Source organism: Acipenser ruthenus, chromosome 23 (assembly GCF_902713425.1).
Source record: "Acipenser ruthenus chromosome 23, fAciRut3.2 maternal haplotype, whole genome shotgun sequence".
Lineage (NCBI taxonomy): Eukaryota > Metazoa > Chordata > Actinopteri > Acipenseriformes > Acipenseridae > Acipenser > Acipenser ruthenus.
Window position 1 is genome coordinate 16556631 of NC_081211.1, and position 13042 is coordinate 16569672.

Below are 13042 nucleotides of genomic sequence, written 5' to 3' on the forward strand. Positions count from 1 at the left end.
TCAGCTGCAATCACTTAATGGGGAACTGTACTCAAAATAACAAGGCTCTCTAAATGCTCTGTATACATAACAAATGCGTCTCGCTTCGCCAATTTTGATAAAAAATCAAGCGTTTTATTTCAGTTACATACCAGTATTAAAGTTTTTTGTCAGGTGGAAATGCAAGCCGTCGCCATATTGGAACCTTTCTGGAGCCGTTTACGTCATATCCTTGACAGCCACCCACATTAGTGAACGCCGGCACAGTGTAGTATGTCGGAATTCAAAGCGTTCGGGTGCAAAAATAATAAAAGGAAAAACAGTAATAAAAGTATTTTGGTGTGCCAAAGCCTTTAAATCAACAAAACAATACCTACATAACATAAGAACGGGACATACGCTCAATAGAATACTATGTGTGACTATAGAGCGAGTCAATGACAGGGCGTCACACAAAGCGCGACGAAAGAGAGCTCGAATAAATTCAATGTTAATTTGTTTTAATGGTTTTTATACGGTATACAGCTCAAGAAGAGGCTGAAAATGCGTCACAAGCTTTAGTTAACATGTTTTCTGTTGGAATGGATTCATTTGCATTACAGTTCCCCTTTAAGACACTTTGGTTGCTGTGTAAAATACTCTAAACTGCTGTGTACAGGGCAGTTATTTTTCCTAGACTGCATTAGATTCTTGCAGTGTTGAAGGGGCATATTGTTAAAGAACATAAATGCGCTCATCGACCTGTATGTAGTTTGGATTTGTGGCCAACCGGCCGAGTCACGTGAGTGTCTTCCGCCCGGCCTTGAGACCCGCCGTGACCGGAATAATGAATGCATCACTTTTATCAGGATTTAATATTATTTCTGTTTAAGTTTGGAATAGAATGAAAATAAGCTTCTACACAGCAGAGGGCGCAAATAACCGTAACTGGATTAAAAGCGACCCCGCCCCGAACAGACCTCAGTTAAGAGATCCCTGGCATCAACAAGCCAGTCCAAATCCTGCGGCAGAAGAACAGAAAGGACGCAGTACAGTGGTCGTGTTCTTATAGCGCAGATTTCCGCAGATCTGCACAGATGCGCATTCTTCGAGGGCTGCTGGTGACGTCACTAAGCGCCACCCGCTGAAATCTGTGCAGAACCTGCACAGCCCAGCGCAGCTCTCGTAAATTGCTGCAGTAGGCTGGCTGGCAGCAGAAAGGAATATCCACTAGACACTGTCCTCAGGACATCACATGATTCTAGGCATTTGTCAAGCACTCCCACCTTTCACTTCCCGAGCTCGGCAACTCTCCGACATCAACCCACCCTGACCCTAACCCAAACTTAACCCTAACGCAATACCTAACCCTAAACCTAACCATTAAGAATCACCTGATGCCCTCAGGACAGCTTCTAGTGGATATTCCTTTATGCTGCGGATGTGAACCAGAGACGATGCAGAGATCATGCGTGACCTGCCAATCGTAATTCAAATAGCTACTAAAACTACTGCTGCCCCCCTTGTTAATGGAGGGGAACGACGTGTTATCTTTTATCAAGTTTATGCAAAAAAAGTTGAACAGCCTTGTCAACGCTATATTAAATAAGTGGTAACACTTTCAAATAAGCGTCTGTTCATATGTAATTCATGATGAATTGCAGACACGGAATTAAATGATTAGATTTAGATGTGTATTCATCATGAATTCCTATTTTATCATGCTGATAAATCAGTTCATACGTAATTCATCATGAATGACAGACACATTTAAAAGTGTTACATAAATAAATGAAATGATCAATATAAAATAGTAATTAATAGCACATTAAACATACTGTACTTATCCATGATGAGTAATGTAGACTGCTACAATACAGTTAATATTCAGCAAGTACATCAAACTGACTCTGTATAGTCTGATAATCCAGAAACTAACTATAGGACGTTAAAAAAAAAAAAAAAAAAGAAGTTATAATGGACCGCAAATGAATGAAAGGGCCATGTGTGATACATTGTGATAAATTAAATAATTAAATGCAATTACGTTTCATTACATACATCAAACAAATAGAATAAGTCATTAATTATGCAACTAGACTATACATAGATGATGTTGCTGGTAAGTCTCCCAAAGGTTTGGAGAAGGCGTTGCTGGTAGCAACGTGACGTCAAACAGAGAGCAGCCACGCGCAGCCAGCTCTGGGATACAAGAACAAGACCGGTGTGCGCTCGGCAAAGCGTGATGACGTGATGACGCTTCCTGCTCGCCCTCGAATTGCTGAGCGTCCGGCGCCAATCATGCCAGTGATAGGAGTTAACAACTCGTAATCAAACTAAGCAGCACATAAACAAAAAACAATCTTACGAGTTTATTTTTGTTGCTGGCAGGGAAGTCGGTGGTCTGCCATTCTCCTGTCATTGGGTAAAGAACTTGTTTGCGAATGTTGAAGCTGAGTGAGGCTCGCCCTGTATAAAACTCGAGTGAGCAGGGGAGAAGTGCAGGCAGAAGATCCAAGGTAGGGCGTTATAATTAAATTTAGCCCGCTGCAGTGCAGTCCACAACACAAGAAGTGTAAGTAAAAGTAGCAGCTGGAGGCGGCCTTGGAAATTGAGCTGTCAAACATACAGCTAAGCACGAAAAGTCTATTACAAAAATATTACTTTCTATAAACGAACAGTAGAATTTATCAGAAAGCACTAAGTGTAGTGTACGACGCCCATCAGAAACATATTCGATCTGGCCTCTGTATACGCGCACAGTATGTGGATAAATGACCGGCTGTTGCAAAATGTACCGGGCGGTAGCCGAGCATCTGTGTTGGCACTGCAGTGACAATGGTATGAATGGAATGACATGAATTAACGTGTGAGCCGGTGTAGGTTGGTTTGGGGGTATCCGCCTCTGTCTTTTGACGTAACCTACACAGTATCGTGTAACTGATTTATTCTGTGATCATAAAACGGTAAAATAAAACAGTCGTATGCTGCGCCCAGGGCTCGAATTGAGGGGGAACAGTGTTCCTCTTAAAAAATAAATTGTTTCCCATGTATACAGTCGTCAAATTGTATGAAGATGAGGACTATGTTGTTGTAACTGTCGAGATACATTAAAATATGCTCGCCTCTTAGACTGCGCCGGCTTGATTAAAATGTGTCTGTATTCACTGGACAAGCTTGTGAGGCGGTTAAAAAAGACATCAAAGACAATCTCGCATTACTCACGCGCTGTACTTCATCAAGATTTAATAAAATGTCAAGTTGGAAGAGAAACATGAATACGAGGAATACCGAGTGTAAAGACCCCAGGAGATTTTTTTTTGCTGTGCAAAATAAAAAATCCAAAGTGTAAATGAAAGCTACAATAGACATCCAACAGAAAAAAACACAGGTGTGAAATTCAGTCTTGGATTCCCAGCTCTTCATTAGCATTTGTAAATACAAATAATAATATAATAATTTTTTTGGACATTATTAGAACTAAAATGATGTATTACATTAAACATGTTAATACCAACAGAGTTGGTAGTAGAGATGTTTGAAGCAGCTGGTCTTTTCTGTTGAAGACATTTGAAAGAAATCGTGCAGCTCTATGCAGTTCCTAAATGCAGAGTACTAGGTAGTGTGTCAATAAGGGAAACGTTAGCTGTATTTATATTTAGGTGACACAAAATATGTATATTTACACTATTTTTTCAGAAATGGAGAACTACATATTACACGGCAATGGGTACATTAAATATTGTTCTGTAATACTGCACATGCTAAAATCTTACAAATAGCATACTTTGTTGGTAAAATATTGCAATGACCAATGGGTACCAGTGTGCAGTGTTTATTATTGAAAATAATAGAAAAATGCCCGGTAGGCAACAAGGCACGAGAAGGAAACGCAAATGGTAATGATATTTATTTAAGATTCTCGAAGTCCGATACCCAAAAGTCCTACCAGAAGGTGCTTCCTGCGGGACAGAGCACTGGACGTTCTATCAAGTGTAGAAGGAGCAGAAAAACCAAAGGGGGGGAGCGGGGCACCAGCTGATGCCAAGTTCCAGTTGTTCACAGACGCACATACATAGGCAGACAGTGACAGGAGTAGATCATGACATGGGGGTACATCATCATTTGATGATACAGCTGCTGAGGATGTTATAGAACCACAGAATACACAAGATGATCCTGAACGTCGGACACAAAGCCAGTTTTAAGAAAAAAAAGACGATATACACGTGGCTGATGTGTGCAGAAAAAAAGATAGAGGTACAGTTTGTGCAAAATTCCAACAGGTGACAGGCCAAAGAAAAACTAATTAAATCGTGCTGCTGAAATGGAAAAAAGATCAGCATGAAATAGTAGATAAAGTGTTTCAGACTGTTTACGGGACAGCAAAATCAGGAAGGTCATTTACTGATTTTCCTACTGACGTGATTTGCAAGTTCTAAATGGTCTTGATGTACCTCACATTCTGATGTCCTGCTAATATTTCTCATCATATTGCCAGCGAAATGAGGAAAAAGCTTGTGGCAAGTGTTCTAGACAGTGAATCCAAATTGGCAGTTCCGATTGATGAATCTACTGCAGTCAGTTTTAATCATCTACATTATTTATTTCTTAGCAGACGCCCTTATCCAGGGCGACTTACAATTTTTACAAGCTATCACAATATTTTTTACATTCAATTACATTATTTTTTTACACATTATTTTTTACATATAATTACCCATTTATACAGTTGGGTTTTTATCTGTAGCAATCTAGGTAAAGTACCTTGCGCAAGGGTCCTCCACTGGGGATTGAACCCACAACCCTCCGGTCAAGAGTCCAGAGCCCTAACCACTACTCCACACTACTGCCCTACATTAAGGCATGTCTTTGCGATTCAGAAGAACCTGTAGTAACATTCTTCCTAGATTTAGTTGAACTTGCTGCTACTAATGCAGACACAATATATAAAGCATCACTTTTAACTCTTTCCCATCATGGTTTCTCAGAAAAAGTTCTCCAAGAGTATCTGATCTGCTTTGCCTCAGATGGAGCATCTGTGATGCTGGGTAGTAAATCTGGAGTAGCTTCTAGACTTGTGAAAGATTATCCAGAAATATTACTTTGGCAGTGTATGAACCATCATGCAATGGAAATAAGAATTAAGTGGTGGAGACACTGAAGTGACAGGAATTAATCAATTTAATGGGGTACTTCCCTCCAATTTTGAACCAAGCTATGAGAAGTACAGCTGACTGTCAGAAGTCCATAGAGAACATTAAACTCTTGCAACCAGCAAACTGGCCACAAGGAAGTGACATTAAAAACAACGAAGAAGTTCACCAGCTTTGTGATTTGTTTCACCTAAGTACTACCAAAGCGTGCAAAGGGATGAGGGAGTATATTGAAAACATACAGGTCATAATGCATCTGGAATTCCAGACAAACTTAAGCCTCTCCTAAAAGCAGTAAATACAGTTGTAGTGTCAACAGCAGACTGGAAGGGGATTCAGTCAGATGAATATTATGGAAGTCGGGCATCTTTGGAACTGGAAAGCCTTTCATCTTTGCTTTTTATACAATGTGTGGGCCCTCTCTTTAGAAACATTTTCTCCACTTTTTTACACCAAGAGTTGGTTGACAAAAATTCACTGTTTAGCGACAAATCTGAATGCCAGAATGTTAGGAGCAGCTATGAGTCCATTTGGAAAATGTTATGATGAGACTTTTATTTAATTTGTCTTATTTTTGGTAAAACGTATAATCGCTATACCCCTACAGCAATCATTTAAAGGTACTGTCTGTATAGATTACTTACGAATATACAACATGACTGCTAAGAACATTTAATTGAAAATAATCATCTCAGAAAGTCCACAGACCGCGTACTAAGTTGACTTGAACTCACTCAAAATGGACACTACCACTACCCAGCAGTCAAAATGCCCAATTATAATAAGTGCATCTTTCAGGAAATTTGTCGAGTTCCCCTTGTTAAATTTTCACAATTCAGGCCCTGGCTGTGCCAAAATATCATATGCTGTGTTGTATTAATTATTTTTGTGCAGTCGACCAGGTACAGTATTTTGGTTTAAACAGTTATAAATATTATCTGTAAATTGTAAAATGTTATCCATAACAAAAAACTGTTTAAAAAAACGGTGCTGTTGCTGATGTCATGTATAACCCTCTCCTGCTGCAATAGTTAGCATGGATAAGTTTGGGATTGAATAACAAGATGATTCAGAAGGAGAAAGCATTTTTGGTAGAGTGTGCAGAAGGTCAAGTTATGGAAGAATGCAAACAGTCTGGGAGCGCACAGGGTCCTAATTGAATTATTTTATTCCTGTTCGTGAGGCCAGAGTTTTGGTTACCTGATTCAGACCCAGAGATACACAGTTGTCTTGCCTGGTGCAAGCTTCTTTACTAAAGCAATGGTTACCAGCAATTTAAGAAATACAGATTTGTTTTGATCGGTGGTTACAAAGCATTCTTTTCAAAATATAAAATGATCCTGACCCGTTTCCTGTTGATTCAGTCTAAGTAACCATTTTGGAATGGCCTCTGCTGATGTGCACTCACATTAAAATAGCTGGTAAAAGTGAAATATATACAGTAGAGGTTACAAGAGAATGACTGGTAGACTTTGCCAGTCACTGTCAGACTGACTGGCACTTCAGCTCAACTCTTCTGTCTCTCTTTGCACTGTATGTGTGCTTTCTAATTCGGTTTGTGATTAAAAAAAAAAAAGAAAGGGCAATGATATATACAGTATACCATTAAAATGGTGTCTAACCTGATCCGCATTGTTTACAAACATTTTAGTGGTTGGGGTTCAAAAGAAACTGTACTGTACAGAAAACCAATAACACCATTGACCCCTATAATTATCAGTTAAGATAACTGCAATGTTTAATCTTAGCTACTAAGAAAGTAATATACCCCAGTAACATTAAAAGCATTGAAAAAAGGAGCTAGGCGCCTTGATCTCCTGCAGTGAGTGAATATCCTTGGCAATGTCATATTATAGTAGGTTATATCTTAAGATCCATTCCTCCAATGATGATGAAACTTGTTCTGGGCATTGCGCATTCTTTGGCACAAGTTACTGAGGCTACAGCTACACATGTACTGAATCAGTGTATGGAAACATGAACTTACTTGCCTCTGGTGCCAGTATTACTTTGCATGTTGTAAGTGAAGCAAATCTGCATCTGCAGTAAATGTAAGCTTTGGATGATCTATTTTCATGGTACTGAAATAGGTTGACTGAGGATATATTGTATGATGTGCTTGTTTTAGTGAACATGTATTATAGGGTTCTATTCTACATGCTGCAGTTTACAGCAGACAGCATGTTTTTTGTAGCCTTGATTTACCATCCAGGAATTGAATATTATGCAGTAAAGTAATACAGACTGTTTTCTCTAGCCCTTATCTGTTCTGATGGATACAATGGTTACTTGGACTGCTGGGAAAGTGTGTTTGAAAACAAACATTGGAGGTATAGGCTTTTTGATGCCATGGTAACCACACATTTATTTCTCTTTAAATCTAATGTCTTTGTGATGTCATTCATATATTTTTTTTTTTATAAAATGGCATATCTAAGCAAAGGGAAGCCACATTTGGAAGTATTTTGAGGAATCGGATGAAAAAACCATGGTATGTAATTATGCCAAACAAAATTGCCGTACCACAAAAACACATTCAATGCTTAACCTTTTGAAATGAAAACATTCAGAAATTACTATGGATGGAGTTACTGATGGCAGTAACAAGTAAACATCCATAATAAACAGAACACTCCAGATGGCGACTGACATTTCAATATTAATTCAGAGCACACATACAGCTTTGGAAAAAATTAAGAGACCACTGCAAAATTATCAGTTTCTCTGGTTTTACTATTTATAGGTATGTGTTTGGGTAAAATGAACATTTTTGTTTTATTCTATAAACTACTAACAACATTTCTCCCAAATTCCAAATAAAAATATTGTCATTTAGAGCATTTATTTGCAGAAAATGACAACTGGTCAAAATAACAAAAAAGATGCAGTGTTGTCAGACCTCGAATAATGCAAAGAAAATAAGTTCATATTCATTTTTAAACAACACAATACTAATGTTTTAACTTAGGAAGAGTTCAGAAATCAATATTTGGTGGAATAACCCTGATTTTCCAGCACAGCTTTCATGCGTCTTGGCATGCTCTCCACCAGTCTTTCACATTGATGTTGGGTGACTTTATGCCACTCCTGGCACAAAAATTCAAGCAGCTCGGCTTTGTTTGATGGCTTGTGACCATCCATCTTCCTCTTGATCACATTCCAGAGGTTTTCAATGGGGTTCAGGTGTGGAGATTGGACTGGCCATGACAGGGTCTTGATCTGGTGGTCCTCCATCCACACCTTGATTGACCTGGCTGTGTGGCATGGAGCATTGTCCTGCTGGAAAAACCAATCCTCAGAGTTGGGGAACATTGTCAGAGCAGAAGGAAGCAAGTTTTCTTCCAGGACAACCTTGTACTTGGCTTGATTCATGCCAAATCTGCCCGATTCCAGCCTTGCTGAAGCACCCCCAGATGAGTCCAATTTTCAGCTTTCCCCAACACCTGGTCGTCTAATGGTTAGACGGAGACCTGGAGAGGCCTACAAGCCACAGTGTCTCGCACCCACTGTGAAATGTGGTGGAGGATCGGTGATGATCTGGGGGTGCTTCAGCAAGGCTGGAATCGTGTATGGGCTGCACTGTACTTTATAGAAGCACCAATTAAAGTGCTCATGCCAGTGTCAACCAGTGTGGGTCGGAATTGGAAAGAAAGAGGGATTTTTTCAGAGGTGTTTTACATTTGTGTTTGCCTTTAGGTATTGTAAAATGGATCACAGATTGACTGCAGCAGAAAACATGGGGAAATGCCTGTACAGTACTTTACTCCCTCTGTTGAAATAATGATAATGATAAACACAAATACTGTTTTTTAAAAAATGGTCTTCAAAAATCTGTAATTCATTTAACTTTAGATCCTTTTAAGGTAGGGCTAAGGAAAGGTCACGTGTGCGTGACGAGTCATTACCGTTTTGCTAATTTGCCTACGCTTTGCGTCGTGTTTTATATCATTTACAGCACCTCTGACAGCGCATGTGAAGAAGATTTCAGCGCCCAGAGTGAAAGGAAAGTTTGCTTTAAAATGATTTTTAAACCTCATTCCGTTTAGAAAAACATCCTCGATCACACCTGTTCCAGCAGAGGAAGTTGAAGTGATTAGAACGAGCGATCATATCCCATATATGAAAACAAAGACACAGTGGGGGAAAAAAGCACCACTCTACAGCAGGGAGTTCTCTGAAATCCTGCTACGATGTCAGCACAAAATGTGCTGCCTGTAAGAGTAAAACATGATAAAAAATGAAGGACTGAATGGGCTAACACTGCTTCTAAAACACAGAGTAACTATGAGGCACAAAGTCATAGAGAACATTTTTGAATTCCTAGAAACTGATTTCTTGCAGGAAATTGGTGTGCTGTACTACTGCATATAATTTGTTATAGCTTCATGTTTTTCCATGTTCTTCAAAGAACAGATGCATAGAAATGTTTTAAAGCTAGAAAATTGAAAGGTCACCATGTTCGTTTTTTGTCTGTATGCCATACAGGACTAAAAAAAGCGGACGTGTATTATTTTTTGACAATTTGTTTGTGTTTTTCTTGGATGTACATGCTTCATTTGCAATTCCACTGCGCCCATCTCAAGAGGATGTGTGTGGGGCTTTATTTTATTTTAGGGATGTCAGTAGATTAGATTGTAAATGTTTTCCAAGGCAGTTTTTCCTAAACGTTTAACCATTGTTAGATATGCATATGAAACCGCGGTCAGCTACAGTATTTGAGAATGTGTGCTTTGTAATTGTGACAGGGTAGCATCACAGCCCAAGATGTAACCAGCAGGGAGAGAGACTCAGAAACAAGGAGCTGCAGTTTAAGTGCTGTCGCACATGTTTATTCACTAATACAGTAAACACTAAACAAAACACATTTACAAAATAAACAGGCACAAGGGCCAAAAGGGCTACACAAAAACTCATGGACATAAAGAGAACTGCACACAGCAACAGTGTCATTAACCTTTCTAACACCTGTGATTCCCCTTCTTATACACCTGTGGCTGGAGTCTCACTACCCATTAATCATTGTTATGGCCCCAGCCACATTCCCACGTGTTTTGTCCACACACACACACACACTTTATACCAACAGGGCTTCTGCCCTGCCACAGTAATGCTGTACACAAGTAGTCTCATCCACATTGATGCCGTTGTGTATAATAAAAAAAAGTAGCAAAGTTGAAACATTGAGTATATTAAGCAGTAACTAACACCCATAATTTATTTAAACTTTAAACAATGCAGGTACGGTATGATAATATCTCCTGACGCTCGTATTGAAATGAATGGCTGTGGTGGGAACAGAATCTGGGTAGCTCAGTTGCAGTCGGGGGCGCAAGCTAATTACAAGACGCATCCTCTTTATTTTGTTGGATGCTGTTTTCAGTTTTATTCCCAAGCTGATTCATGACCTGTGGTGTGAGAATAGAAATACTAAAAGAAAGACGAACATTTCAACTTGAAGTTTTCTCATTGTCTTCAAATGAAAAAGACTTCTAGTCATTTGTCATAGAATTTAAGTTTCTTTTAGTATTTTCTAAATTTAGCACTATTTAGTGTTTAATAGTCATGAATGAGTAAAAATATCAAAACATTATGTTGAATGATATGTCATTTACAGCACAGGATACAGCAAAGGTAAAGTATTTGATAAAAGGTGTCCTGTAACCCCAGCAACAGCATTATCTTTACATTTTAGTGTGGCTTTAAATTTCTGCAGCAGTGTTCCAGTTAGCCATCATGGGACAAGATATTACATAAGGAAAAATAGCTGTAAAATGTTGTACACTGTTTAAAAAAAAAAAAAAAAAAGTAGTAATAGTTGGCAATGATTTCATATCTGTGATGCAACAAACTAAAACACCTGGACATCAGCTCAGAGGGAAGAGTGGGGAAAAAAACAAGCAGAAGCTATTTTTATATTTTAATAACTCCCAAGTATTGCTTATTATAGTTGTACTCTTAGTATGTTACTTACATTTTCTAGCAGATATGTTCAAAACTGCACTGAAAGGAACATTTCCTTAAAGAATGTTATACATTTATTGAGGTGATGTGGGGTCACAGGGAAGCTTTTGTTTATCTTGAAGAATGTAGTGAACCAGTCAAGCTACAAGGCTAGATCCGACCCTGTTAATCACTAATTGATTGACTGAGTTCACTGTTAAATAAAACCAAAATCCTACAGGTTATATTCTGCTTTTTTTGTGTGTGTGTTTTGTGCGACGGGGAGGGGGCAAATAAATTAATAAGGACAAGTAGATTTTTCTACCATTTTGTCCCTTTTTCAAAAATTGCACACCTCTGTAAGTGAAGAAATCTACTTGTGTAATAATCATTAGTAACTACATTGGAAGCCTACTTGTGCAATGTCACATGAACTGTAGATATAAATCCAATAACTTGCGTTAACTTTAAGTTTTGCTTGATGTATTTGGGCCTTATGCCTAAAATAACAAACTTTTCTCTGCTCTTAAATGATAACCTGTATTAGTTAAGCAATGTGACTGATCATTACTTAATTCTGTTTACCATCAACTACAGTACAGTATGTACAGTATGTTAGAATTTTTACTTAAGTTAATCTGATACTTGTTTAAAAAAAAATAAAAAATATCATTTGGATAAAAGGAAAGGCTTGCGTCAAATATATTTCTGATAAAATTGTGATTGTCTTAAAAAAAAAAAAAAAAAAAAAAATGACAATTGCTATGTCTTATTTTGCCTTTCAAGTTTAAAGCATTCCCTGAAAGGAAGTGTGATTTCTAAAGTTAAGTTTTTTGTGTTCTGTTTGGGAATTACAACAGTAATTAACAGTATTTCTCCATTTTTAGCAAGCCTTCATTTTATAACTTTCAGGATTTATACAGAGTTACTAGTTTCTGACGGTAACATACTGTGGAAATGTTATACTGGCCCACCCCTAGTGGATACTGGTGATAATTTGTCTTTACAGCTGTGTGTGGTCAGGTTTTTTAAACAGCAGTATATTGAAAAGTACCAAACGTCATTCGACTGGTGTTTTTCTCATTATTGGAATCATTGCTATCATATGTGAGACTCTTTTTTTCAGCATGCTTTTTCTGTTTTCTTTAACAGGTAACTTCTTTAAACTGAGGTCTTCAGCTTTCATCAATACACCATGAGTGACAGCGACAGCCAGTTTCACAGCGTGCAGGTGGGAGATTCAACATTCACGGTGCTGAAACGCTACCAGCAGTTGCGGGCAATAGGGTCTGGAGCTCAGGGGATAGTCTGGTAAGTACCTGCTATAGACCATCCCTAATGCTTTAATGATCTGCCACCAGAATGGGTTTCTGTAGCAAATATACCGTATTACTTCGAATTAGCGCTGTGACGTTTATTTTAAATTGTTAAAAACAGCTGCGGCACTTTAATTGAGGGCGGCGTTTATCAGAAATGTTCCGGTTTTTGAACAGTGCAGTATTTTATTACATGATTTAAAGCATTTTGGAAGCGGCACCGTGAGAGCCTCCGATCTGCAGCAATAGACTCTTGTGTGTTTTGGGGGCTTGAATACAGTACATTTACTGACAGTTAACGAGAGCCTATTAGGTTTGAGTTGGGAGGTCAGGGGAGTACACTACCGGGGAATCAGGAGTGTGTATTGGTTGCTATGGGGAAGAGGAGAGAGAACGGTAGTTGCGTGTGATACAGTTGTTTTTCTTAACGAAAAATATTACCTCTGAATATCGGTTTGATTTTTGTTAAAACTAAAATATATCCTGCTCAAGTTTGGGCTTGTGGAAACAGGCGAGACTGAGTTGTAAGGTGAGGTACAGTCACACTAATTTACAGGAAAGGGGCTGTACTAGCTGCACTAGAGTTTGAGAATAGAGCTACGCTTAACACTAGAAGGACCAGAGATATACTCATACCTAGAAGCCCTGCAGCCGTCTTTCTGACGACTGTAT

General features: G+C 38.6%; 1 protein-coding gene across 3 annotated transcripts in view; it reads left to right on the forward strand.

The window, feature by feature from the left end:
• Nucleotides 1-2211: 2211 nt before the first annotated feature.
• Nucleotides 2212-13042, forward strand: part of mapk9 (mitogen-activated protein kinase 9) — a 30832-nt gene continuing 20001 nt past the window's right edge. For 2 of the 3 annotated variants that reach the window (XM_034022031.3, XM_034022034.3), the window contains exons 1-2: nucleotides 2212-2477; nucleotides 12207-12365. In XM_034022031.3, coding sequence (XP_033877922.1) covers nucleotides 12250-12365 — 116 coding nt within the window. In that variant the 5' untranslated portion in view covers nucleotides 2212-2477; nucleotides 12207-12249. The remainder of the gene's footprint in view (nucleotides 2478-12206; nucleotides 12366-13042) is intronic. The other variant, XM_034022032.3, reaches the window with a different exon arrangement.